Source organism: Leucopleurus acutus (genome assembly GCF_964270905.1).
Source record: "Leucopleurus acutus genome assembly, chromosome: 18".
Lineage (NCBI taxonomy): Eukaryota > Metazoa > Chordata > Mammalia > Artiodactyla > Delphinidae > Leucopleurus > Leucopleurus acutus.
In genome coordinates this window covers 32,484,032-32,508,755 of record NC_139160.1, presented here as the reverse complement: position 1 = coordinate 32,508,755, position 24,724 = coordinate 32,484,032, and the positions used below count along the sequence as shown (strand labels likewise).

Sequence of the window (24,724 nt, the reverse complement as noted above, 5' to 3'; positions counted from 1 at the left end):
TAAAAAATGATGCTACATATAAATGCATCGACCACTGGTACTATTATGATCTAGATTCTTAGAAAGTATGAGGAGGTATTTTGCTGTTTAAACTAGCCAAAGAAAGCTCCATAGATTTTCTAAGCTCATTAGAAAAAAAAAAAATCAAAATCACCTATTGCATTAGAATCTAGACTCCTTACATTCTAGTCTGTTCTTCTAAAATACTATATATTTAACTAAGCAGAGCATAGTATTAAAAAACAAACAAACAAACAAAAACAGACATGGAAGGGCAGTATGTAATCTGTGGATTGACCGTAGACATGGGTACAGGTGATTGATGGGGATGCCTTGTTTCCTTGTGGGAGCAGCATTCTTCTCTGCCCCAGGTTCACCACATATCTGGCAACAGTGCTACCTCTTTCTTTCATTCTTTTTCTCAAAATAGAGGGCCTGGATCATTTTCCTTATTTCATCCTGTACTGGAGAATGCTCTGACCAGAGGAACCATATCTTTTTGAAATTGTGGAAAATTTTTCTTTTTAGACATAAACATTCCATTTTTTTATTTTGTTCTCCCAGTCTGAGTCTAGTTATTCTTATTTTCTGACTTCTGAAAAAATGTGTTAATATCTGTTTATCTTTTTGTGTTAGAGACAATATAATGACTTCAGTAAGTTTAATGTCCCAGTTTAAAAGAGCCATAGATAATTATGACTGATGCTGTAGCGGAGTCATCTTTTAAGAATGTGGTATGGAGATTTTTTATCTGGCTACCACAGCAATCTGTCACACCACAAAGGAAATTCTATTGTTTGTTTAGAAAATGTGTTCTAATGCCACCACCACATTCACAGAAAGTTAGTCTTCTCAGTCTCAGTGTGCTTTCAACTAATTGTCATAAATAAGTGAGAAAAGAACATTTCTGTGTGTGTGTGTAATCATAATTTTAAATCATGTAATTCATATAAGAAATTGTATACCAATTTCCCAAAGAAGTTAAAACATGAATTTACTTATACAATATAAGAAGTTTTTAATGTAACTCAAAAAATTTATTGCTTTTAGAACCTTAAGTAGAGCTTAAATTGAATAAGTGGGCAATAATAAGACCAAGTATTTATATGTATTACGAAATGCCATTTTTCTAAGAACTTTGTATGTATTAACTCATTAGTCCTCACAACAGCCCTATAAGTGATGTTATTATTATTATTCCCATTTTACAGGTGACAAAATTGTGGCACAGAGAAATGAAGGCATTTGTCCACAGGCACAATACTACCAAGTGCAGGAGCTAGAAATTGACCCCAGGTTGTCCAGTTTAACTACTATGCAAAATGCCTGTGTTACTGATTTCAATATCATTGAAACTACTGAACTATAATTTTAAATCATATTACATGGGCTGATAAGATAGGCAAATTTGAAGAAAAATTTCCTTGAACTTAATTGTAAAAGAGAAATATTAAATATATAAATAACTTTTCTGATAACTTCACCAGTGTTAATTAGGAAGCACACTTAAGATTTCATCACTGTACAGTGTAGATTGAATTGTAAGAATGGTTAACTATTAGAGGTAATTTTGGCATTTTGGAGATATGTAATAATGGCTAACAATTAAATTAAAACATTGGACTTATAGGATTTTTTTTCCCCTACAGCATTACTTTGTAAATTTCAGAATACCTTAACTGTAATATACAGCTTTGTTATCAGTGCAAAAGAACACTATGAGAAACTTTCAAAATTACATGAAAACATGGACAAGTTATACCAGAGTATAATGGGGTACTATGCCATCGATGTGAAGAAGGTGTCTGTGGAAGACTTTTTGACTGATTTGAATAACTTCAGAACCATGTTCATGGTATGTTAAAAATCTTAATTTGTTTTTTAAAAGTATTTGTATCTATATTACTATTATTATATTACTATAATATATTACTATATTACATATTATAATTATATATTAATTATATATTATATATATAATATAATATATTACTATCTATTATTACTCTTATTACTTCATTCTACTCCTGTTGTCTGTAGTAAAATCTACCTTTTCTGATATTGAAAGTTAGCTTTAAAATTTTCAGATTTTTAAATCTATTGAAAAATGTGTTTTGTCCTTTTTTTGGCCTTCCCAACATTAAGCTGTAATCAGAAATTTTGATTGAAAAAGTGACAAATTCTGAAGCTTTTCATAAAGACTCCCCTCCTGGCTGACTACAAAGCACTTTTGTAGTAAGTTTTTGGCTATAAATTTGTTTCTTTATACTTAAGATCAATTTGTATTTTTGTGGTATAATTTTACCAAATTCTGTGCAGTTCTTATGAAGCTTTTTTCCCCTTTTCTTAATGCATTGTATAATAAGCTACCTGCGATTTGCCTTTGAATGGATTTTACATTCCTAGGGTTTCCTTTAGATACTTTAATAGGGAGGTCAGGTCTCTGATGTGGAATCCTTTCATTTAGGCATTAAAAAGATCTTTTGAAAAGTATTAGCTGATTAGATGGGGGAGAAAACCACACACGTATTAAAGTGAGAAAGCATTGTTTCCTCTAGGGAAACTGGTAATACATTTCTACAACAAAAAATTACGTTATTCTTAATAGATGGGTGAGTCACTTTTGTGTTTCAGCGAATGTTTGTGGGGATTAAAAAGTTTTGAGGTGTAAAGAAAAAGAAGGTTGAATTTAAAGAAGGTTGAATTTCTTTTTAATCTCAGGAAAACTTTATTGCTGAATTTATTGGACTTGATTATAATCACCTGGTTGTGACTAGATACCCTTTCAATAAAAACTCAATATTTTAAATGAAAACTGGTCTACAATAAGTGCGCATTTTGCTCACAGCTCTAGTTTATTTCTTCCACAAATTCAAAGTGATTTTTTAAATTATTTTTTCACTACCAGAAATGAATCTATTAAGTATATTTATTATGTGCCTATATTCGTGATGTCTAATATACTTTAATTTTTATAATATTTTATGAGACAACATGGCTTAGTGGAAGTAGCAAAGGCTTTGCAGTTTGAGAGAGCAAGGTTTGGATTCCACACTAGTTAATATATGACTATGAATCCTTTTAACCTTCTCGAGCCTCAGTTTCCATATTTGTAAAAGGGGATGTTAATTCCTTTCTCATGAGAGTATTTAAATATTAAATGAGATAATATATATTAAGTGTCATAGCTCCTGGTGCATGGTAGTTGCTTAATAAATTAGTATGCAGTAAAGGGTTAACTCAGTGGGCTTAAGGTACTCAAACCCTGTACATTTTAGAGAAAGTAGTGGCCCTTGACTGGCTCTGGAGAGAGCAGCTGTGAGCCTTGGAATATCCTGCCCGGTATGGCCTTCTTTGTATACCTGGGGCCTTGGGCCAAGCTAGATAGTTTATGCAAAAAATGTGATTTACGGTGAACACCTACTTTTGTTCACCAGGGGCCTTGGGCCACACTGTCAGTTCGTCGTCTGTGGGGTGCTGGAGACTGAGTAGCCAAGGTCATTCATGCAGGGAGTCTATATTCATGCCTGCATGACTGACCTCAATAACTCTTATTATTTATTTATTTATTTAAATTTTATTTATTTTTTTGGCTGCATTGTGTCTTAGTTGCGGCACGTGGGATCTTTTGTTGTGGTGCATGGGCTTCTCTCTAGTTGTGGCATGCAGGTTTTCCCTTCTCTAGTCGTGGCGCGCAGGCTCCAGGGTGAGTGGGCTCTGTATTTTCAGCATGCGGGCTCTCTAGTAGAGGCACCCGAGCTCAGTAGTTGGCTTAGTTGTCCTGAGGCATATGGGATCTTAGTTCCCCAACCAGGGATCGAACCCATGTCCCCTGCATTGGAAGGTGTATTCTTTACAACTGGACCACCAGGGAAGTCCCCTCAGTAACTCTTGACATCAAGGCTTGGGTAAGCTTCCCTGGTTGGCAGTACATCACACGTGTTGTCACACATTGTTGCTGGAATAATGAAACTCCACTGGGAGAAGACAACTGTGATTTTAATCTATATCCTTTCACTGTAAGAAACTGTTAACAGTGAGTGTAACAACTTTTCTGAGTTCTGTGAGTCCTTCCAACAAATTATCAAGCCTGAGGGTGGTCTTGGGGACCCATGACACAATTATGCATAAAATTATAAAATGCATATATAAAATAATAATACCCATCAGATATTGAGTATTTTCTATGAACCAGACATTTTTCCAAATGCCTAACATATATTACCTCAGTCAATCTTCATGGTAATTCTGTATCTTTTCGTTGTTTCTATCCCCCTTTGGCAAATGAAGAAAGAGACCAAGGCTGTATTGTCTGGTTTTGAAACCAGATCTAATTCCACATCTTCCTGAGATCTGGTAGGAGTTCTCTGGGTGACTTGGCATTTCTGTTACTAGGTGTTGGGCAGAGAGAGAAAGTGTTTGAATGGAGAAGGATTCAAGGTGGAGGGTCATAGAGTGACAGCTATACTTTGCCTATTTCACAGTTTACATGGTCCTAGAAGTAGCTGCTATCACACACACATACATATAGACACAGACACACACACACACTCATATACACATTGTACTAAATTAAAACCATTAGAGCTAAGTATAAAACACTTTATCTAAATAAGTAATCTGGTGAGGGAATTTTCTTTAGAATAAAAATAAGCATAAAGAAGACTGTAAGAGAAGTATAATTTCACACACAAATTTTTTCTTCCTTTCTTTATAGTTATACTCCTTGAATTTTGGACACTGTATCTTTAAAAAGACCACAGCGTCAAGACTGATAGAAATTACTGACAAATAGATGTCTATTTGTCAATGTCTTCTGATCTCTTAGGTTGCTATTTAATTCTATACAATTCAATTGTGGAAACCAGGCTAATTTCAATGAGTTAGTATGAAAATATTGGGGATAGATGTGGACCTTTAATATGTTGAAGGTTTGTTCTGGAAAGCCACATTAATACAATAGGCAAAAAATATATTTTCTCTTTAAGATACACTTAAGATATGTTTACATTGTTAAGTATAGTTGATACATTAAACTATGTTTACACTATTACTTCATCCACTGACATTCATGATCCCTGGTCATGAATGAGCAGCAAATGTTCCGGTAAATTGGAGGTCCGTTTTGTATTACACATAAGAAGTTGGAGCACTGTCCTCATTCTACACCTGCCCTCCACTACAGCAGCTTACTATGGAATGTTTTCTCTCAAGTTCTGGCCACTCTGCTCGTTGTTCCCTATGCCTGGCACACTCCCTCCATATTTTGCCGGGCTAAATTATTGTACTCGCACTTCTAATCTGTGCTCAGAATTTCCTTCATCTAGTATCAGATGCCCCCATCTACAGTGGGTGGCATTCTCTAATAGCTAACACATATACTGCCAACCAAGTGCCAGGTATTCTCATTCATTTTGTCGTTACAACAACAAACAGATGTGGTATGTGTACTGGATTATTCCCATTTTACAAATGAGGAAACTGAGGCTTAGATAGATAGTGACAGCTAGCAGGTGACTGAACGGAGATGCTAAGCCAGGGAGTCTCACCAGTGTTAACTAGGATCTCTCAACTAATTTGCATAGATAGAGCTGTTCAGCATCTTCCCTTCCTTCCTTCCTTCCTTCCTTCCTTCCTTCCTTCCCTCCCTCCCTCCCTCCCTCATGCCCTTCCTTTCTTCCTTCCTTCCCTCCCTCCCTCCCTCCCTCCCTCATGCCCTTCCTTCCTTCCTTCCTTCCCTCCCTCCCTCCCTCCCTCCCTCATGCCCTTCCTTCCTTCCTTCTTTCCTTCCTTCCTTCCTTCCTTCCTTCCTTCCTTCCTTCCTGCCCTCCTTCCTTTTGTCTCCCTGAGAGACTTTTTACAATAGGTAACAAAGGAACATCTGTTTCAGTCTGCTGCCTCAAACCCAGTAAACCAAGGGGGGAAGCTTTCATGATCTTGTGGCTTCCTCTGAGGAACAGCTGTTCATTGTGACAGTTTAACTTACCCCTTTTCTATCATCTTCAACCAAATACAGCTGCCACTGATGGAATTGCTAAGACCCTGTGCTAGGTGCTCTTCATGTGTCATCCCACTTAGTCTTCACAACATTTTTATGAGATACAGAATGTTACCTGGAGGGAACTACAGGCCAGAGAAAGAAAATCCATGCCTTGGCAGACGCACTTCAGAATTGGCAGGGGCAGGATTAAATGGAGGCCTGACTGCCTGACTCCAAAGCCTGTACTTTTTTTGTTTTTTACCATTTCCAAGTACATTGCTCTCAGAGAGTTTGTAAGAACAATCAAAATGTAATTTTTAAGGGTGTTTTTTATAACTTACTAGAGGGAATCAGCACAAGGCTCACCTTATTTCCTCACCCCTTGATAGAATAACTTTCTATTTACATTGATGAGCTCACGATAGAAAAATGTTTGCAGGTCTGGTTCTATTTCAAAGCATAAAATGTTCACTTTTAAAATTATAGGCCTATTAATGCAAAGCCTTGTGGCTGGGATGAGGGTTAAGGTGAGCGGTACAGAGTCAGCACCTCTCTGTAATAGATTTTTATTTCCCATAGGACTCATGTGAGGCATAAAGTTCAAATTGGAGGTACTAGGTGAAAATGTTTGGCCTCACACTATAGGCTGAGCAAATTGGTGACCCACCAGGAATCAAACTTCACCAAATGAAATTCGTGCCTTCAGTCGTGTAGTGTTACATAGCAATCATCGTTTTCCACTGTGGTCTGGTTTTAGACTCATTGTTATATGCCATTACCAATGCACCTGTTATTAAAAGAGATAACATGCTTCTCCAGGATGAATTGAGCTCATTATGGAATTTTGGTTGGATCTTGCAAGGACCCTCTTGTCCCCCTTTATATATATATTTTTAACATCTTTATTGGAGTATAATTACTTTCAATGGTGTTAGTTTCTGCTTTATAACACTATATCCCCATATCTCCTCCCTCTTGCGTCTCCCTCCCACCCTCCCTATCCCACCCCACTAGGTGGTCACAGAGCACCGAGCTGATCTCCCTGTGTTATGTGGCTGCTTCCCACTAGCTACCTATTTTACATTTCGTAGTATATATATGTCCATGCCACTCTCTCACTTTGTCCCAGCTTACCCTTTCCACTCCCCATGCCCTCAAGTCCATTCGCTACGTCTGTGTCTTTATTCCTGTCCTGACCCTAGGTTCTTCAGAACCATTTTTTTTTTTTTAGATTCCATATATATGTGTTAGCATACGATATTTGTTTTTCTCTTTCTGACTTACTTCCCTTTATCTTATCCAACAGCTGTAGCAGGCTCTTGTTTGTCATTTGAGTTTAAAACTAATTTTTGTGTCTCTCGTTGGTCACTGTGGCTTTGAAGCATATGTATGTCCTGGTCCCACCTCCCACTCATCTTTATATTACACAGTCTTGCTCAAACTGCTTTTACTCCCTTGGGCCCAAATTACATGGTTTCTTCTTCAACACACTCACGTCTTATCCTGATGATGCTTCTTTTTTATCATTGGAAGGTCTTTTGCTATTTTCTTTCTTTACCCAGAATTATTAGCACAGTACAACAACACTCTTAACTCCTTGAGCAAATTTCACCTGACACCTCATTTATTTTACTTAACATCTCATCTTAGAGAAATACTTCCGAATGCTTAGGATTCCTTTGTTATTTGTCTTCTTATAAGTAACATGTTTGAAAACAAATTTTCTAATAAGTTTTACTTATTAAGAATATGTCATTTTTCTGTTTTAATTAGACATATGTAACTATGTAGACCCTTTGAGTTTATAATATTATATATTCATGTATAGAATTGATGTGATTACACTTAAAGAAGTCAAACTTTTTGGTTCATGCAGCTTTTATCCTGAGCACATAAACATTCTCTGTTGGGATGTTGAAGTACTAGAAAAGTCACTAGACATCCTTCTTTATTAATAGATTCAAAGACCCTGCATATCTGGACACCCCACTTTAGCATTAGGATTTTGAGGATAGCAGAAAGCAATCCCTGCCTTAAAAGGGATTACTGTTGCATACAAAAAAGGTGGAGGAGCCTTGTATTTTTTTTTTTTTTTGCACTGGGTTTAGATATATGTGCTGAACTTTGCAGTTATTAAAGTCCATAAAGTCCAGTTTGTTTCTCCCTAAATTTTGTTTTCCACGTATATACCTCCCATCTGAATTGTGTGATGACAGTCAAAGAAAAATAATTTCCTCTGATTTCTTCACATTTTAAATGATTGCTGAATTCTGCCTATGATAAGCCTCACCCTTTGTTTGTTTTTAATAGTGATGTTTTTCCTGTCCACGTCACTACTGGGGAGACAGCAGTGCCTGGGAGTGCAGGCTTTGGCATCCAAGTGCCTTGGGTGTTATGACTTAGGCAGATTACTTAACCTCCTGAGTCTCAGCTCCCCATTAATAACAGCATGTGTTTCTTAAGGATGTTACAGTTTGAAGATCAAATAACATAATGTTCATATACCCTCAAAATAAGTGATCTCTCTACATAGACCAGAAGTAATTTTTACCTTTCCCATTTCATTTTTTTTTTTTTTTTTTTTTTTGCAGTACGCGGGCCTCTCACCGCTGTGGGCTCTCCCGTTGTGGAGCACAGGCTCCAGACACGCAGGCCCAGCAGCCATGGCTCACGGGCCCAGCCACTCCGCGGCATGTGGGATCCTCCCGGACCGGGGCACGAACCCGTGTCCCCTGCATCAGCAGGCAGACTCTCAACCACTGTGCCACCAGGGAAGCCCTTCCCATTTCATTTTAATAAGATCTGTAGTTTAAGGATTTTATCTCTTTTTAATTTTATGCTTCTATATAAAATACTCTGAAATAAATGGCTACCTATTTTCCATCAATAGCTTTGTCTTTAGATTATGTCTACAGTTTTGTTAAAGTTATGTTTCATCTAGTTAAAGATTTATCATTCATGCTGTTTGCAGACTTTAAGTTGATTTTTGGTTCACACAATTGAAAGATACTGTGTAGTAAACAAATATAAAATCAGTTATAACTCATTTTGTCTTGCTGCATGTGTTGATCAAATACAATTTATCCTTCTAGTGAATACTCAGACTAAAGTAGTGATTTGCCAAACAAAAATGAAATCATCCAATGAGAGGGTATTTTTAGTGTAAATTTTTTTCATATAGAGTACAGCTAGAACAAAACTCATTTTGCCAAATCATTTAAATTACCCCAATTTGAAGCTTCTCAACTCTAAATGTCATTTCTGATGATTACTATATAGACCAACTGGGTGACCAGCAGGAACTCCAAGGCATTAAGCATTTTCTGTATGCTCCTTAAATCTTGTAGATGGACTCATTATACACTATCAGAGAAAAGAAAATCATGTAAAAGTCCTGTGATTGGATGTTGAGCCAGCTTATGTAATTATAATAGGAAGTATCTTCTATCCTTGCTGATTTGGGTGAGGTTACGACTTGAAAATTATCTTCACTGGCACCATTGTTATTCTGAGATCGTACTTAGAGGTATAAAGCTTAGAGGTATAAAGCTCCAAACCTAGAACAAAATAAATATTCTAACTATAGAATCTTCTTCTTACCTATTAGCATCTGTTTATTTAAAGAACTAGATCAATTCCAGGTGCTGAATATTTGGGTTTGCAGCCTTGAAAATTAATTCTGTTTGGTTCTTCTAATCTTTGTTCTTTAGGCTTTTCACAATAATAACACACCTAGATTACCTGGCTTAATTTTTCTCTTTACTGATAAGATTTATTCTTAGTATGCATTGCTTAGTGGGATAATAAATGCATTTGACTGACAGATTTCTGTATGACTAAATGACTGGTGATTTGTATATCCCTTTTACATTTTAAGTATTTTGTATATGGAAATAATATAGCAAAAAGTAAAGACTGAATTATTTTAATACCGTAATAAGAACAACAATTGATAATGGAGAAAAAAGAAATCAACTACATAACTGATACAGCATAATAAGTATATTAACCCATGTAATGGGAAAGATAGCACTAAACTAGGATACCACAAATGAAAATGAATAAAATGGCATATTCTTTGTACATCAGATATACTGGTCTTCCATGTCCTGAACAAGAGAGGACAGGGGCTTCCCTGGTGGCGCAGTGGTTGAGAGTCCGCCTGCCGATGCAGGGGACACGGATTCGTGCCCCGGTCCGGGAAGATCCCACATGCCGTGGAGTGGCTGGGCCCGTGAGCCATGGCCGCTGAGCCTGCGCGTCTGGAGCCTGTGCTCCGCAACGGAAGAGGCCACAACAGTGAGAGGCCCGTGTACCGGAAAAAAAAAAAAAAAGAGAGAGAGAAGGACAGAAAAAACACTATTGGCTTAAGGCTACTTTTTATGTTATGTTTAAACATTACCATGTTTATATGGAATATTGTTGGGCTTTGGTTGGATGTTTTCCTTGAGGAGCTGATTAGCAATAGCTCAAAAAAAAAAAAAAAACATGCTGTCCTATCAACAGGCCTATCTTTAAGCACCATTCTTCATGGCTGCTGTCTTGTGCCTAATCGTGCCTTTATTTAGCCTCATGATTGGCAGATAAAAAGAAAAAGAATATTTTTATAGTATATCACTTCAGAACACAAGAGAACATATTTAATGGAAAAATCAAGTTCTACTGTGGGAAAACCTTAATTGTGAACATTTCATACTTTATTTATTAAAGACATTGTTTAATAGTTTGAAAAATCTCATTTGCTTGAAAATTTTGCAAAGTACTTGGACGAATTACAAACAATCTCATGGCATAATTATGAAGGGCCAGTAATGTTAAGTCCCTGATGGGCTAATAAGTAATTTGGTGTTTCATCTAAGGCTGACTTTACAATAAAGAGCAACTTGAAGCTAAAACTGTTTAATCATCAGCACCTGCACATCCTTTGGGACATTCTCAAAGGATAGTTTTCCATTTTCATAAGTTTCTCGGGTCGTAGAAAGTTCAACTAAAAACACTTTGTCTTGAATGTTAAGGTGATGAAGCGTTGGTGCCGGTGTATAGTATATCATGCTTTCCTGTTCTCACTGATAGCATTTTTTAATTGGATTTGGTAATACCAGAGAAAATAATTTGATTAATTTTTACTGTCATTCTAGATTCCTTTCTAAAGCATCTACCTTATAATTATTGCAAATAAAGGTTTCTAAGAATAAACGTATTTTCCATGAGGTAGTTATAATCTATTTAGTTAAAAAAGTAATTTTGATGGAAAACTGATAAGTAGATCACATACCTTTTACATTCTTAGAGACTTATGACTGGTATTAATTAGCTAAATGTTTTTTCTTTCATGTTGTGTATATACAGGAGTACAGGAATGCGTTTTTAAAGTAGTCATCAGGAATTTCTGGGAAGCAGTCATTCCATATGGCTGAGTGTTGCCTCTTAAGGTTAGGTAAAGTCCTAACAAGCATTTAGTGGGAATGTGCTGGACTCTTATGTGGTTGTTTACTTTGAGAGAATTAGCCTATGTCTTCATAGTCCTAACATCCATCTCTTTGGAAGGCATGCAGATTTAAATTCAGTTTGTCTAATCTCATTTTAGGGTCTTGAGACAAAATTGAATACTTAGGCAAGAAGAAAAGATTTTTGAGTTTAGTAAAAACTGTACTAAGAGATCCCTGGCTGACATAGGTTAAATATCCATTAATGGTGAAAGAAATACAACTCTGAACAAGAAGACACTTATAAACTTAATATTTTTTTCATTTAATAAAATTGCCAAAATTTTCTGTTACAAAAATATATAAGACATTATCATATGTTGAAAAATGTTGAGTTGGACAGATTAAACTATTTAAATAGGCTAAGAATCAAATGGAGAAGTGCAATCAAAAAGTGAGGATCAGGCTTCCCTGGTGGCACAGTGGTTGAGAATCTGCCTGTTAATGCAGGGGACATGGGTTCGAGCCCTGGTCTGGGAGGATCCCACATGCCGCGGAGCAACTAGGTCCGTGAGCCACAACTACTGAGCCTGCGCGTCTGGAGCCTGTGCTCCGCAACAAGAGAGGCCGCGATAGTGAGAGGCCCGCGCACCGCGATGAAGAGTGGCCCCCACTTGCCACAACTAGAGAAAGCCCTCGCACAGAAACGAAGGCCCAACACAGCAAAAATAAATAAACTAATAAACTCCTACCCCCACCATCTTCTTTAAAAAATAAAAAGTCAGGATCTGTGGAAGTCTGCTTGTGTCTTATACTCAAAATTTTATTTTACTACAATTTTATCTTATAACTTAAGGCTAATATATTTGTCGAGTAAAGGCGTAGTTGGAATATAGACTATTTCTTAGGCTTTTTTGGGAAGGGGTAATATGCACATTGATTTTTTAAAATTTTACTTTTGGGGAAAATAAAACGACTATTGTATAATTGGGCAATATTTTAAGTTTATCAGAAAAGTCAAATTTCAAGTGAGGAATTTATCGGGGGGAAGAACACAGGAAACTAAACTCTTTTCCAGAAAAAATCTCTTAAAGTTTACCAGAGTATTAAAAACAATGTCTGTGTGTGTGTGTATGCCAGGCACTTCTGTAAGCCATTTACATGTATTAGGTCGTTTAATTCTTAAAATATCCCTATAAGCTGTGTATGTGTACATTTATACATAATTCATATATATATATATATATATATATATATATATATGTATGTTAAATTTTTAGCAGTAAATAGCTAGACTTCAGGTTAAGAGTACACCTAGCTTCCATGTTTAGTTCATCTCTTTATCTTCCCTGCCAAGTAATCTAGCTGTATTGGATGCATGCTTTGATGGTACTTCCTATCAACTCCATGTACAATCATATTCCAATGTCTCTGGATGGAAGGAATTTATATTCTCATAAGATCTGTGAAAATTGGCATCCCCCCTTTTTCTTGATAGAAACATATAAATGATGTAAGCTAGAAATGGCTCTTCATTGATTTGTTACTGGATAAATAATTGTGTGTTTGAGGTATTTCGTTAATGACAGTAATAATGAAAATAATTTTATAAGTTTGTAATAATATAATATTACTACTAATAATATTAATAATTGCTAACATTTATATAGGTCCTACTATGTGCCAGGCACTTCTGTAAGCCATTTTCATGCATTAATTTATTTAATTCTTAAAATATCCTCATAAAGTAAGTATTATTTTACCCATTTTACTGAAGAGGAAACTGAGATACAAGTCACACAGCTATTTAGTGTCAGGTGGAGATTCAAACAAAGGCAATATGACTTCAGATTTCCTCCTTCTAACCAGTATGCTCTTTCTAATATACAGTAATAAGCTCAGATAGATTTTTAAAAATAATTTCTGAGAGCAGTGAAAGGTCATATTTACTGTATTTTTTAAGACATTCTTTTCATTCAGCAAACTGTTTTGAGTGCCTGCCTAGGACTGACTTTATATGGCTGTGCAATGTTAAATTGTTTACCTTTAGATTCTAAAACATACATGTATAATGTACCCAGGGAGAAATATACAGTGTATAAGAACTGCCACATTATAGAAAAGTATTTAAAGATTTATTTTCCATTTTATTTATTTATTTTTAAATTTATTTATTTTTGGTTGCGTTGGGTCTTTCATTGCTGCGTGCAGGCTTTCTCTAGTTGCTGTGAACCGGGGCTATTCTTTGTTGCAGTGTGCGGACTTCTCATTGAGGTGGCCTCTCTCGTTGCGGAGCCGGGGCTCCAGCACGCGAGCCTCAGTAGTTTGGGCATGCCGGCTCAGTAATTGAGGCTCATGGGCTTAATTGCTCCGCAGCAGGTGGGATCTTCCCGGACCAGGGATCGAACCCGTGTCACCAGCATTGGCAGGCGGATTCTTAACCACTGCACCACCAGGGAAGTCCCTACGAAAGTATTTAAGAAATAAAGATTATGTGTTGGTCAACCTTCTATAAGAACAAACTTTTGAGGACTTTGCTTTTCATAATATGTTAATAGGAATTCCTTTTTTTTTAACATATTTATTGGAGTATAATTGCTTTACATTGTTGTGTTAGTTGCTGCTTTATAACAAAGTGAATCATCTATACATATACATATATCCTCATATCACCTCGCTTTTGCATCTCCCTCCCACCCTCCCTATCCCACCACTCTAGGTAGTCACACAGCACCAAGCTGATCTCCCTGTGCTATGTGGCTGCTTCCCACTAGCTATCTATTTTATGTTTGGTAGTATATGTAAGTCCATGCCACTCTCTCACTTTGTCCCAGATTACCCTTCCCCCTCCCTGTGTCCTCAAGTCCATTCTCTACGTCTGCGTCTTTATTCCTGTCCTGCCCCTAGGTTCTTCATAACCATTTTTTAAAAACTTTTTAGATTCCATATATATGTGTTAGCATACAGTATTTGTTTTTCTCTTTCTGACTTACTTCACTCTGTATGACAGACTCTAGTTCCATCTACCTCACTACAAATAACTCAATTTCGATTTCTTTTTATGGCTGAGTAATATTCCATTGTATATATGTGCCACATCTTCTTTATCCATTCACCTGTCGATGGACACTTAGGTTGCTTCCATGTCCTAGCTATTGTAAATAGTGCTGCAATGAACATTGTGGTACGTGACTCTTTTTGAATTATGGTTTTCTCAGGGTATATGCCCAGTAGTGGGGTTGCTGGGTCATATGGTAGTTCTATTTTTCATTTTTTAAGGAACCTCCATACTGTTCTCCATAGTGGCTGTATCAATTTACATTCCCACCAACAGTGCAAGAGGGTTCCCTTTTCTCCACACCTTCTCCAGCATTTATTGTTTGTAGATTTTTTGATGATGGTCATTCTGACCAGTGTGAGATGATACCTCATTGTAGTTTTGATTTGCATTTCTCTAATGGTTAGCGATGCTGAGCATCCTTTCATATGTTTGTTGGCAATCTGTATATCTTCTTTGGAGAAATGTCTATTTAGGTCTTCTGCCCATTTTTGGATTGGGTTGTTTGTTTTATCGATATTGAGTTGCATGAGCTGCTTGTATATTTTGGAGATTAATCCTTTGTTAGTTGCTTCATTTGCAAATATTTCCTCCCATTCTGAGGGTTGTCTTTTCACCTTGCTCATTGTTTCCTTTACTGTGCAAGAGCTTTTAAGTTTCATTAGGTCCCATTTGTTTATTTTTGTTTTTATTTACATTTCTCTAGAAGGTGGGTCACAAAGGATCTTGCTGTGATTTATGTCATAGAGTGTTCTGCCTGTGTTTTCCTCTAAAAAAATGTGTCTGGCCTTACATTTAGGTCTTTAATCCATTTACAGTTCACTTTTGTGTATGGTGTCAAGGAGTGTTCTAATTTCATTCTTTTACATGTAGCTGTCCAGTTTTCCCAGCACCACGTATTGAAGAGGCTGTCTTTTCTCCATTGTATATTCTTGCCTCCTTTTTCAAAGATAAGGTGACCATATGTGTGTGGGTTTATCTCTGGGCTTTCTATCCTGTCCCATTGATCTGTTAATATGGATTCTTAAATATCCATCCCACTGCAATACAACAAAGCATTTTAAAACATGGCTGTTTTGTGTGAAAGCAAGGGAGATCTCTGAGGGTAAAAAGGGTTAAAGAGAAAAGGACAAAGCTGAAACTTACATGTTGAACATAACATAGGTACACAAGGGGGAAAGCCAAGCTTGCCCTGGGATGCCAAGATTAAGACCAGGGCTAAATGCAGGTTAGGTACACTGCATAAGATTTTTATGCCAAGCCTAGGACAAAAGGAAATTAAACTTATACAGGTTACAAATGATACCTGATTATTTACAGAAGCAAATTAAAAACTCTGTGCAAGAGGCAATTACAATTTTGATCCTCTAGATTCTTGCAAATTAAGTTTAATCAAATAAGGGCACTTAATCGCAATCAACAAACACACAAAGAAACAAGGCGTTGTATGGTGAAATGATCATGATAGAACAGAACAATAGATATAAACCCCCAAGACTCTAGATATTGAATAACAATTTTTGATGTTGAAGTAAATAACGGATGAGATTAAAGAAAGAGAAAGAAACAGGAAATTACCAAAAATGACGAAGTAGGTTTGAAAAAGAATTAAGATAGAATTTAAGGAAATGGAAGCATGATGGTTGAAAATAAACATGTATTAAACAGCAGACTACATTCAGCTGAAGAAAGAAATGGTGAATTAGACAACAGATCTAAAGAAATTGTCCAGTGCAATCCAGGGAGACAATAAGATAAGAAGTGTAAAAGACATGTTAAGAAACATGGAGGACAGGGCGAGAAGGGCTACCCCTTGTACCATGAGAGTCTCAGAAAGATAGACTTGAAGGAATGAATGAAAGACAATATTCAGAATGACGGCTGTGAGTTTTCCAGATCAAGAATCCATAGAATAGGAAGTACAGCCTATACCAAGCCAGATGAATAAAATGAAATTCACTTAACAAATACTGTAGTGAAACTGTAGAACACTACAAGACAAAATCTTAAAAGCAGCCAAAGAGAAAGATACAATCACTAATGCAACGACAGTTAGATACAGATGACTTCTCATTAGCAAAAATGGAAAATAGAAGAAAGTGAGATATTTTCAAGTGTTAAAAAAAATTACTGTTCTCTTAATTTGGGGTATTCAGCATAAGCTCTTTATAGAACAAGGGCAAAATTAAACTAATTTCATGTAAACAGATAATAAAGGTGTTTTCTGTGAATATCCCTTTGTTAAAAGACCTTCTAAAGCAGAGATTGGCAGACTTTTCAATGGGCCAGATATTAAATATATGCAGCCTCTGTTGCAACTACTTAGCTCTGCTATAGCCATGCAAAATCAGCCACAGTCAGTAGGTAAATGAATGGGTGCAGCTATGTTCCAGTAAAACTCCATTTACAAAAATAGGTGGCCGAACAAGTATTGTAGTTTACTCGCTCCTGCTCTGAAGGATGCATTTAAAGAAGCAGAATTTTTACTTAAAGAAAAAGTTGAGAGACAAGAAGGCATACCTACCATGAAACTAAATGTATAGAAATGAAGTATACAATAAAACAATGTGTAGCTTGTTTTTCAGAGAAGGGGAGACAGAGCTTAACTATTGGACAAATTGTTAAGTAAATTGAATGATATGTTTAGAGTTCAGGTATTTTATATTCTCTGTATTGTTCAAAGGGGAGAAAGGGAGGTCAAGATATCAATTAACTTTAAACATCATTAATTTGTGTGATAAAATTACAAGTATAGTCAGTAAAAAATAGTATAAGTTCCAAGCTATAGGGTGAGAAATGGACTAAGAAAGACATATGAAGTAAAACAAACAGACAAAAACTACATGTAAAAGGAGGATAGATTAAACAGAATAGAAGAAATAATGTAAGTTGTGGACACAAATATTTTATAAATTATAATAACATTTTAAACGATCATAAGATTGGACAAAAAACAAAATATAGTCTTATGCTGTTTATAAGAAACTAACCAATAACCCAAGGATATGGAAAAGTTTGAAGTAACAAAACAGTTAATGAAATACAAGGCAAATATTAATTAAAAGAAAAAGGGAAACTATGTTAATAACAGATAAAATAGACTTAAGGGAATATTATGTCATGATAAAAAGCTTAATTCACCAGAGAGATATGATTCAAAAATTTGCATGCGCATTATAACATGGCATCAAAATAAACATGTAAATGATAGTAAACTATAGGAATAAGTTGACAGATAGCATTATATTGGAAAACTTCAACAAAGTTCTCTAACTTATTCATGTGTCAAGCATAAAAATATTGCCAAAGATATGGGAGCTTTAAACAATTCAATTAATTGATTTGATTTGATACTTGTGTATAGAACCCAACCCAGCAATTAAAGAACACATATTCTTCTCAATCACAGGTAGACCTTTTGTCAAGTTAATCACATACTAGAGATTGTGAAACAAATCTTGATAAATTTGTAAGTTTCAGGTTTATTCATTGACCACAATAACATGAAGTTAGAAATAAAATTTTAAAAGGGTGACTTTTTAAAACCTTTTTAAAAAATTCTAAAAACATACTAAATAATTCATGTATCAAGGAAGAAATCATAGAAACAAACAGACCTGAAAGTACTGAAAATACATCAGAATTTGTGGGCCAAAATAATAGTCGTGTAAAGAAATTTATACCCTAAGTCTTTATATTAAAAAATCAGAAAGACAGGGCTTCCCTGGTGGCACAGTGGTTGAGAGTCCGCCTGCCGATGCAGGGGACACGGGTTTGTGCCCCGGTCCGGGAGGATCCCACCTGCCGCGGAGCGGCTGGGCCCGTGAGCCATGGCCGCTGAGCCTGCGTGTCCGGAGCCTGTGCTTCGCAACGGGAGAGGCCACAACAGTGAGAGGCCCGCGTACCGCCAAAAAAAAAAAAAAAATCAGAAAGACAAAGTTAATAAGCTAAGCATCTGACTTCAGAAATTTAAAAACAATTATACAATCCAGAAAAAATGGAAGGAAATGAAGGGGAAAAAATGACTTTAGATAATTTTTAAGAACCAAAATGTGCTTATTTCAATAAGACAAGTTAATTAGATAAATTTCTGAAGAGATTAATCAAGAAAAAAGAGAAACAATATTGAGAATGTAAGGAATATAACTATAGATATAGAAGATACTAATAAAAAGAGCATATTGTAAAAATTTGTAGGCCAGAATTGGAAAGGTCGATGAAATGGATAAGTTCCTAGGAAAAAAATTACATATTGAAACTGACTTTAAAAGAAATAGAAAGGTTGAATAGGTCTATGACTAATTTTTAATTTAATGACTTAAAATCTTCCAACAAATTAAATACTTGGCCCAGAAAGTTTTACAAATGAGTTTTCCCAAATTTTAATTAAACGATTATTCCAAACTAATAGAGTGTAAAAAAAATTATGACCAAATGTTCAAAAAGGTAAATTCTTCATGTCCAAGTTAAGCTTATCTCAGAAATGGAAGTGTGGTTTAGTATTAGAATATCCATGTCACTACATTAAGAGTTTCAATAGATTGAGAAAACATTTGATAAAATTCAACCGGTGTTCATCTTTTAAAGCAAGAACAATAAACTGGTTGAACCCTCTATCCCTAAATATGAAATGTAGGACAAAGGGAACCTTCTTTACCTAATAATGGAAATTTAACTTTTAGCTACTACAGTACAATAAGACAAGAATGAAAAGTATAAAAACTGAAAAGGAAGAAACTAATTGTCCATTATGTATTTCTTATTTTTAATAATTTTAATAATTTTCCTGTTGGTTCCTTTTTGCATTATTCATAGGAATAATTCATAGGAATAATGCAAAAATGAACCTACAGGAAAATGATTAAAAATAAGAAATTTTATCAATGGAATGTATAGAATCAAATACATTTTTACACATTAGTTACAAAATATTGAAAAATCATAATTTAAAAAAATACATCATTTATAAGAAATAGGAAGAGAAGATACAGACAATAAATCTAACAAAAGATGTCCAAGACCTGAATGGGTTAAATTCTAAGTTTTTTTCAATAGACTTTTAAAAGATGAAACTTAATGGAGAGCCACATCATGTTCATAAATAGAAAGATTCAATATTGATATAAAGATATTGATATAAAGACATCAATTCTCAATTAATCTACAGAATCAGCAATTCTGTTCAAAATCCTAACAAGCTTTTTCAAAACTCTTAATAAGTCTATTCTGAAATATAGATGACAAAGCAAAGGCCCAAGAATAGTGCAGTCATTTTTAAAGAAGAAAAGGAAGAAGAAGAAGAATATATAAGCTATCATAATTAAGACAGAGCGTTATTGGTGCAAACATGGATACATTGATCATATGTATTAAAACAGCCCCAAAACATCAACATGTATATGGACACTTGAAATCCAGAAGAGATGGCTTTGTAGATCAGTGGAGGAAAGGATAGGCTACTTGTGAAATTGTTATGGGTCAACTCATTTTTCATATGAAAAAATTAAATTGGATTCCCAGCTCATTTTATTCACAACTGTATTCACAAATGTTGATCCCAGTTAAATAAAGTAGGTACTGAAATGTGAGCATCATTTAAAATTTTAAGAAGAAACTATGGAGGAATATTGTTGTCTTTGATGTAGGGAAGGATTTCTTAAATAATATATTAAAGGTATCAACAATAAGGGAAAAGAGATTTTTGACTACTACATAAATTTGAGAACTTCTGTTTACTGCAAGACAACATACATAAAGGACAATGACATTTACAATCCAGGACATATTTATAAAGCTAACAAAAGATTAGTATCCAAAATATTTAAAGAACTAGTCATTAAGAAAATGATAACCAAATGGAACAGTGGATAAGAGATAGGAATAGGCATTTCATAGAATAGGAAATACAAATATTTTATAAACATGTGAGAAAATACTTAAATTAATAACATAGATATACAAGTTAAAAGCATGATGTGATACTATTATATACCTTCCATATAGGTAAAAACTGATGATAACAGTCTTGGTGAGTATGTAGGCTATGATTATGTACTGATGGTGGGGGTGTACTTTGGCTCAAGCACTTTGAAAACACTTTCACATCACCTAGTGAGACTGAAGACAACCCTCTCCTTTCATTCATCAGTTGTGCTCCTATCCTAGAAAGCAGTGGCTTTCAAAGTATTTGACCCTAACCCACATTGTAAAATAATATTTTATAATGGGACCCAGAACTCTTATATTTATATATTTTTTTGAACAGAAACAAGCAATACTTATTCTCACTGCTTATCTTATGTTCTAAAATGTTCTGTTCTCTTTCACTTAAAGAGTATCTTTCAACAATTTCTAAACAGATCTAAGAGCCAATGAGACCTGCCATTAAGAAAAACTCTTACACATATACACAGGGAAACATACAAAAATGTTTGTAACTGCATGGTTCATCATAGCCCCAAATTGGAAACAACCCAAATCCCACTGATAGGAGAATAAATAATAAAACACAAGTTATACATAAAAATATGGATGAATCTTAGAAATGTAGAGTGAAAAAAGCAAGTCATAGAAGTTTATAATAAAGGATAATGCAAATATAAAAAACTCAAAGATAACATTTATGATAATAGCCACGATTTCTGGAGGATTATACTCTGCAAGGCTTCTAAATTTTACATACATACACATACACACATTCATTTAAATTTACTGGCTTTGGTTTATTTTGCTTTCTCTGAGAGAAAATGTGTTGTATAATGCTATAATGTGTATTTAAACTAGTTGTGGGAAAGTTCTTGTTATTACATTTAGTTATGTAGAAAACAAACTATAGGAGGAAAACAATTGTGAACTGGTGTATTTTATTTTCTTCCAAAATACACAGACATGAACACATACGGACACATGTATATTTGTTAACATATATCTATATATTTTTGTATGTACATTTATTAATATACCTCTGTATTTTTTAGAGATATTTTAGAATCTTCTATTACCATAAAAAGCACGTGAGCCTTAGGAACCCAGGTAAATTATTGGTTATACCTTTGAAGTGAACAGTCAAAATGTGACTGACATTTTAAAATCCTCTAGACTGGTAAGCCCATAGATCTTTCAGACAAGAGCATGTACCAGGGTGTGTCTGGAAGTTCTGCAAGCACTCAAAGAATTTCTTTTGGCTTTACATAGATGAAAGTAGTTAGTGACAGGGCAATTTATTTACCAACTGACTATATGGAAAACCAGGTCAAGAATAAGTTGATTAAAAAAGAAATTGTTGTCTTATAGATAACTATGTATATGGTTCACCCGTAACTTTCCTTTCTGGCTTCAAATTTTAGAATTGAAGTAACTAAGAGGCAATTATATCTAGAATAATGCGGTTTTCTAAACTTTTCTGTTTTAGGCTGCTTTTACTTCTCAAAATTTAGAATAAAAGAAAACTCCAAATTACTATTTGAACTGAGATAGTATTTTCAGACTAACTGCCTATTTCTGTGCTGTCTGTTGGTATTTTTCCAGCTAAAATTCTTCTAATAGTTATAATGTTAGAATAAGATATGTTTTCAATGAGATAGGCTTTTAAATGAAACTCTATAGTGCATTTTCCATAAAACAGAACAGCTTTAAGAACTACTTCAGACCTTATTTCTAAAGGTAGACATTATTTTTATAGATCCTAAGAAGTAAATTTGACTTTTTATTGCCCAATGGAATATTAAAAGGGTGTGGCAATTATATCTGGTAATAGGTGATCTATTCAATGTTCTCATTGAAATGCATCCAGTCATTAAAGTAGAAAATTCACATCTGGAAATTGTATGCTTTAATAAGTTTGAAAAATAAGCTACATGATATATTTTTTATCTATTACCCGTTCCTCTTACTCATTTCCCTCAAACAAGAAATAAGCTTTGATTCCCAAATATTTGCCTAACCTTTGTCCTCCACAATCCACCTTTCCTTTCCCATCTCCCTTATACACATACATACACAGGTGCACATGCACACACACATACAGATATACACACTTGTCTGTGAAACCACATGTCTTTTCTTTTTAATAGATCTTTATTGGAGTATAATTGCTTCACAATACTGTGTTAGTTTCTGTTGCACAACAAAGCTAATCAGCCATATGCATATACATGTCCCCATATCCCCTCCCTCTTGAGCCTCCCTCCGCTCCTCCCTCTCTCACCCTCTAGGTCATCACAAAGCACCGAGCTGAGCCTATCTCCCTGTGCTATGCTGCTGCTTCCCACCAGCCAACTATTTTCCATTCGGTAGTGTATATATGTCTATGCTACTCTCACTTCGCTCCAGCTTCACCCTCCCACCCCATGTCCTCAAGTCCTTTTTCTATGTTTACCTCTTTATTGCTGCCTTACAAGTAGGTTCATCAATACCATGTTTTATTGTTTGTTTGTTTTTTAGATTCCATATATATGTGTTAGCCTACGGTATTTGTTTTTCTCTCTCTGACTTACTTCACTCAGTATGGCAGACTCTAGGTCCATCCACCTCACTACAAATAACTCAATTTCATTTCTTTTTATGGCTGAGTAATATTCCCTTGTATATATATATGCCACATCTTCTTTATCCATTCATCTGTCAATGGACACTTAGGTTGCTTCCATGTCCTGGCTATTGTAAATAGTGATTCAGTGAACATTGTGGTACATGTCTCTTTTTGAATTATGGTTTTCTCAGGATATGTGCCCAGTACTGGGATTGCTGGGTCATATGGTAGTTCTATTTTTAGTTTTTTGAGGAACCTCCATAATGTTTTCCATAGTGGTTGTATCAATTTACATTCCCACCAACAGTGCAAGAGGGTTCCCTTTTCACCACACCCTTTCCAGCATTTATTGTTTCTAGATTTTTTGATAATGGCAATTCTGACCTGCATAGGTTGATACCTCATTGTAGTTTTGATTTGCATTTCTCTAATAATTAATGATGTTGAACATATTTTCATGTGCCTCTTGGCCAACTGTATGTCTTTGTTGGTGAAATGTCTATTTAGGTCTTCTGCCCATTTTTTAACTGGATTGTTTGTTTTTTTGATATTGAGCTCCATGAGCTATTTGTATATTTTGGAGTTTAATCATTTGTCTCTTATTTCATTTGCAAATATTTTCTCCCATTCTGAGGGTTGTCTTTTTGTCTTGTTTTTGGTTTCCTTTGCTGTGCAAACGCTTTTAAGTTTAATTAAGTCCCATATGTTTATTTTTCTTTTTATTTCCATTACTCTAGGAAGTGGGTCAAAAAAGATCTTGCTGTGGTTTATGTCAAAGAGTGTTTTTCCTGTAAGAGTTTTATAGTGTCTGGTCTTACATTTAAGTCTTTAATCCATTTGGAGTTTATTTTTGTGTATGGTGTTATGTAGTGCTCTAATTTCATTCTTTTATGTGTAGCTGTCCAGTTTTCCCAGCACCACTTATTGAAGAGGCTGTCTTTTCTCCATTGTATTTTCTTGCCTCCTTTGTCATAGATTAGGTGCCTATATGTGCGTGGGTTTATCTCTGGGCATTCTATGCTGTACCATTGATTTATATGTCTGTTTTTGTAGCAGTACCATTCTGTATTACTGTAGCTTTGTGGTATAGTTTGAAGTTGGGGAGCTTGATTCCTCCAGCTCCATTTTTCTTTCTCAAGATTGCTTTGGCTATTAGGGGTCTTTTGTGTTTCCACATGAACTGTAAAATTTTTTGTTCTAATTTTGTGAAGAATGCCATTAGTAGTTTGATAGGAATTGCATTGAATCTGTAGATTGCTTTGGGTAGTATAGTCATTTTCACAATATTGATTCTTCCAGTCCAAGAACATGGTATATTTCTCCATCTGTTTATGTCATCTTTGATTTCTTTCATCAGTGTTTTATAGTTTTCTGAGTACAAGTCTTTCGCCTCCTTAGGCAGGTTTATTCCTAGATATTGTATTCTTTTTGTTGTAATGGTAAATGGGAGTGTTTCCTTAATTTCACTTTCTGATTTTTCGTTGTTGGTGTATAGGAATGCCGGAGATTTTGTGCATTAATTTAGTATCCTGCAACCTTACCAAATTCATTGATTAGTTCTAGTAGTTTTCTGGTGTCATCTTTAGGATTTTCTATGTATAATATCATGTCATCGGCAAACAGTGATAGTCTTACTTCTTCTTTCCCAATTTGTATTCCTTTTATTTATTTTTCTTCTCTGATTGCCATGGCTCAGACTTCCAAAACGATGTTGAATAATAGTGGTGAGA

At 35.1% G+C, this 24,724-nt stretch overlaps 1 protein-coding gene across 4 annotated transcripts in view; it reads left to right on the top strand.

Annotated features, from left to right (window-relative positions):
* Window positions 1-24,724, top strand: part of DIAPH3 (diaphanous related formin 3) — a gene marked incomplete at both ends in the record, with an annotated part of 563,043 nt that overhangs the window by 360,218 nt on the left and 178,101 nt on the right. For all 4 annotated transcript variants that reach the window (XM_082859704.1, XM_082859703.1, XM_082859702.1 and 1 more), the window contains one exon: window positions 1,693-1,855. In XM_082859704.1, coding sequence (XP_082715830.1) covers window positions 1,693-1,855 — 163 coding nt within the window. The remainder of the gene's footprint in view (window positions 1-1,692; window positions 1,856-24,724) is intronic.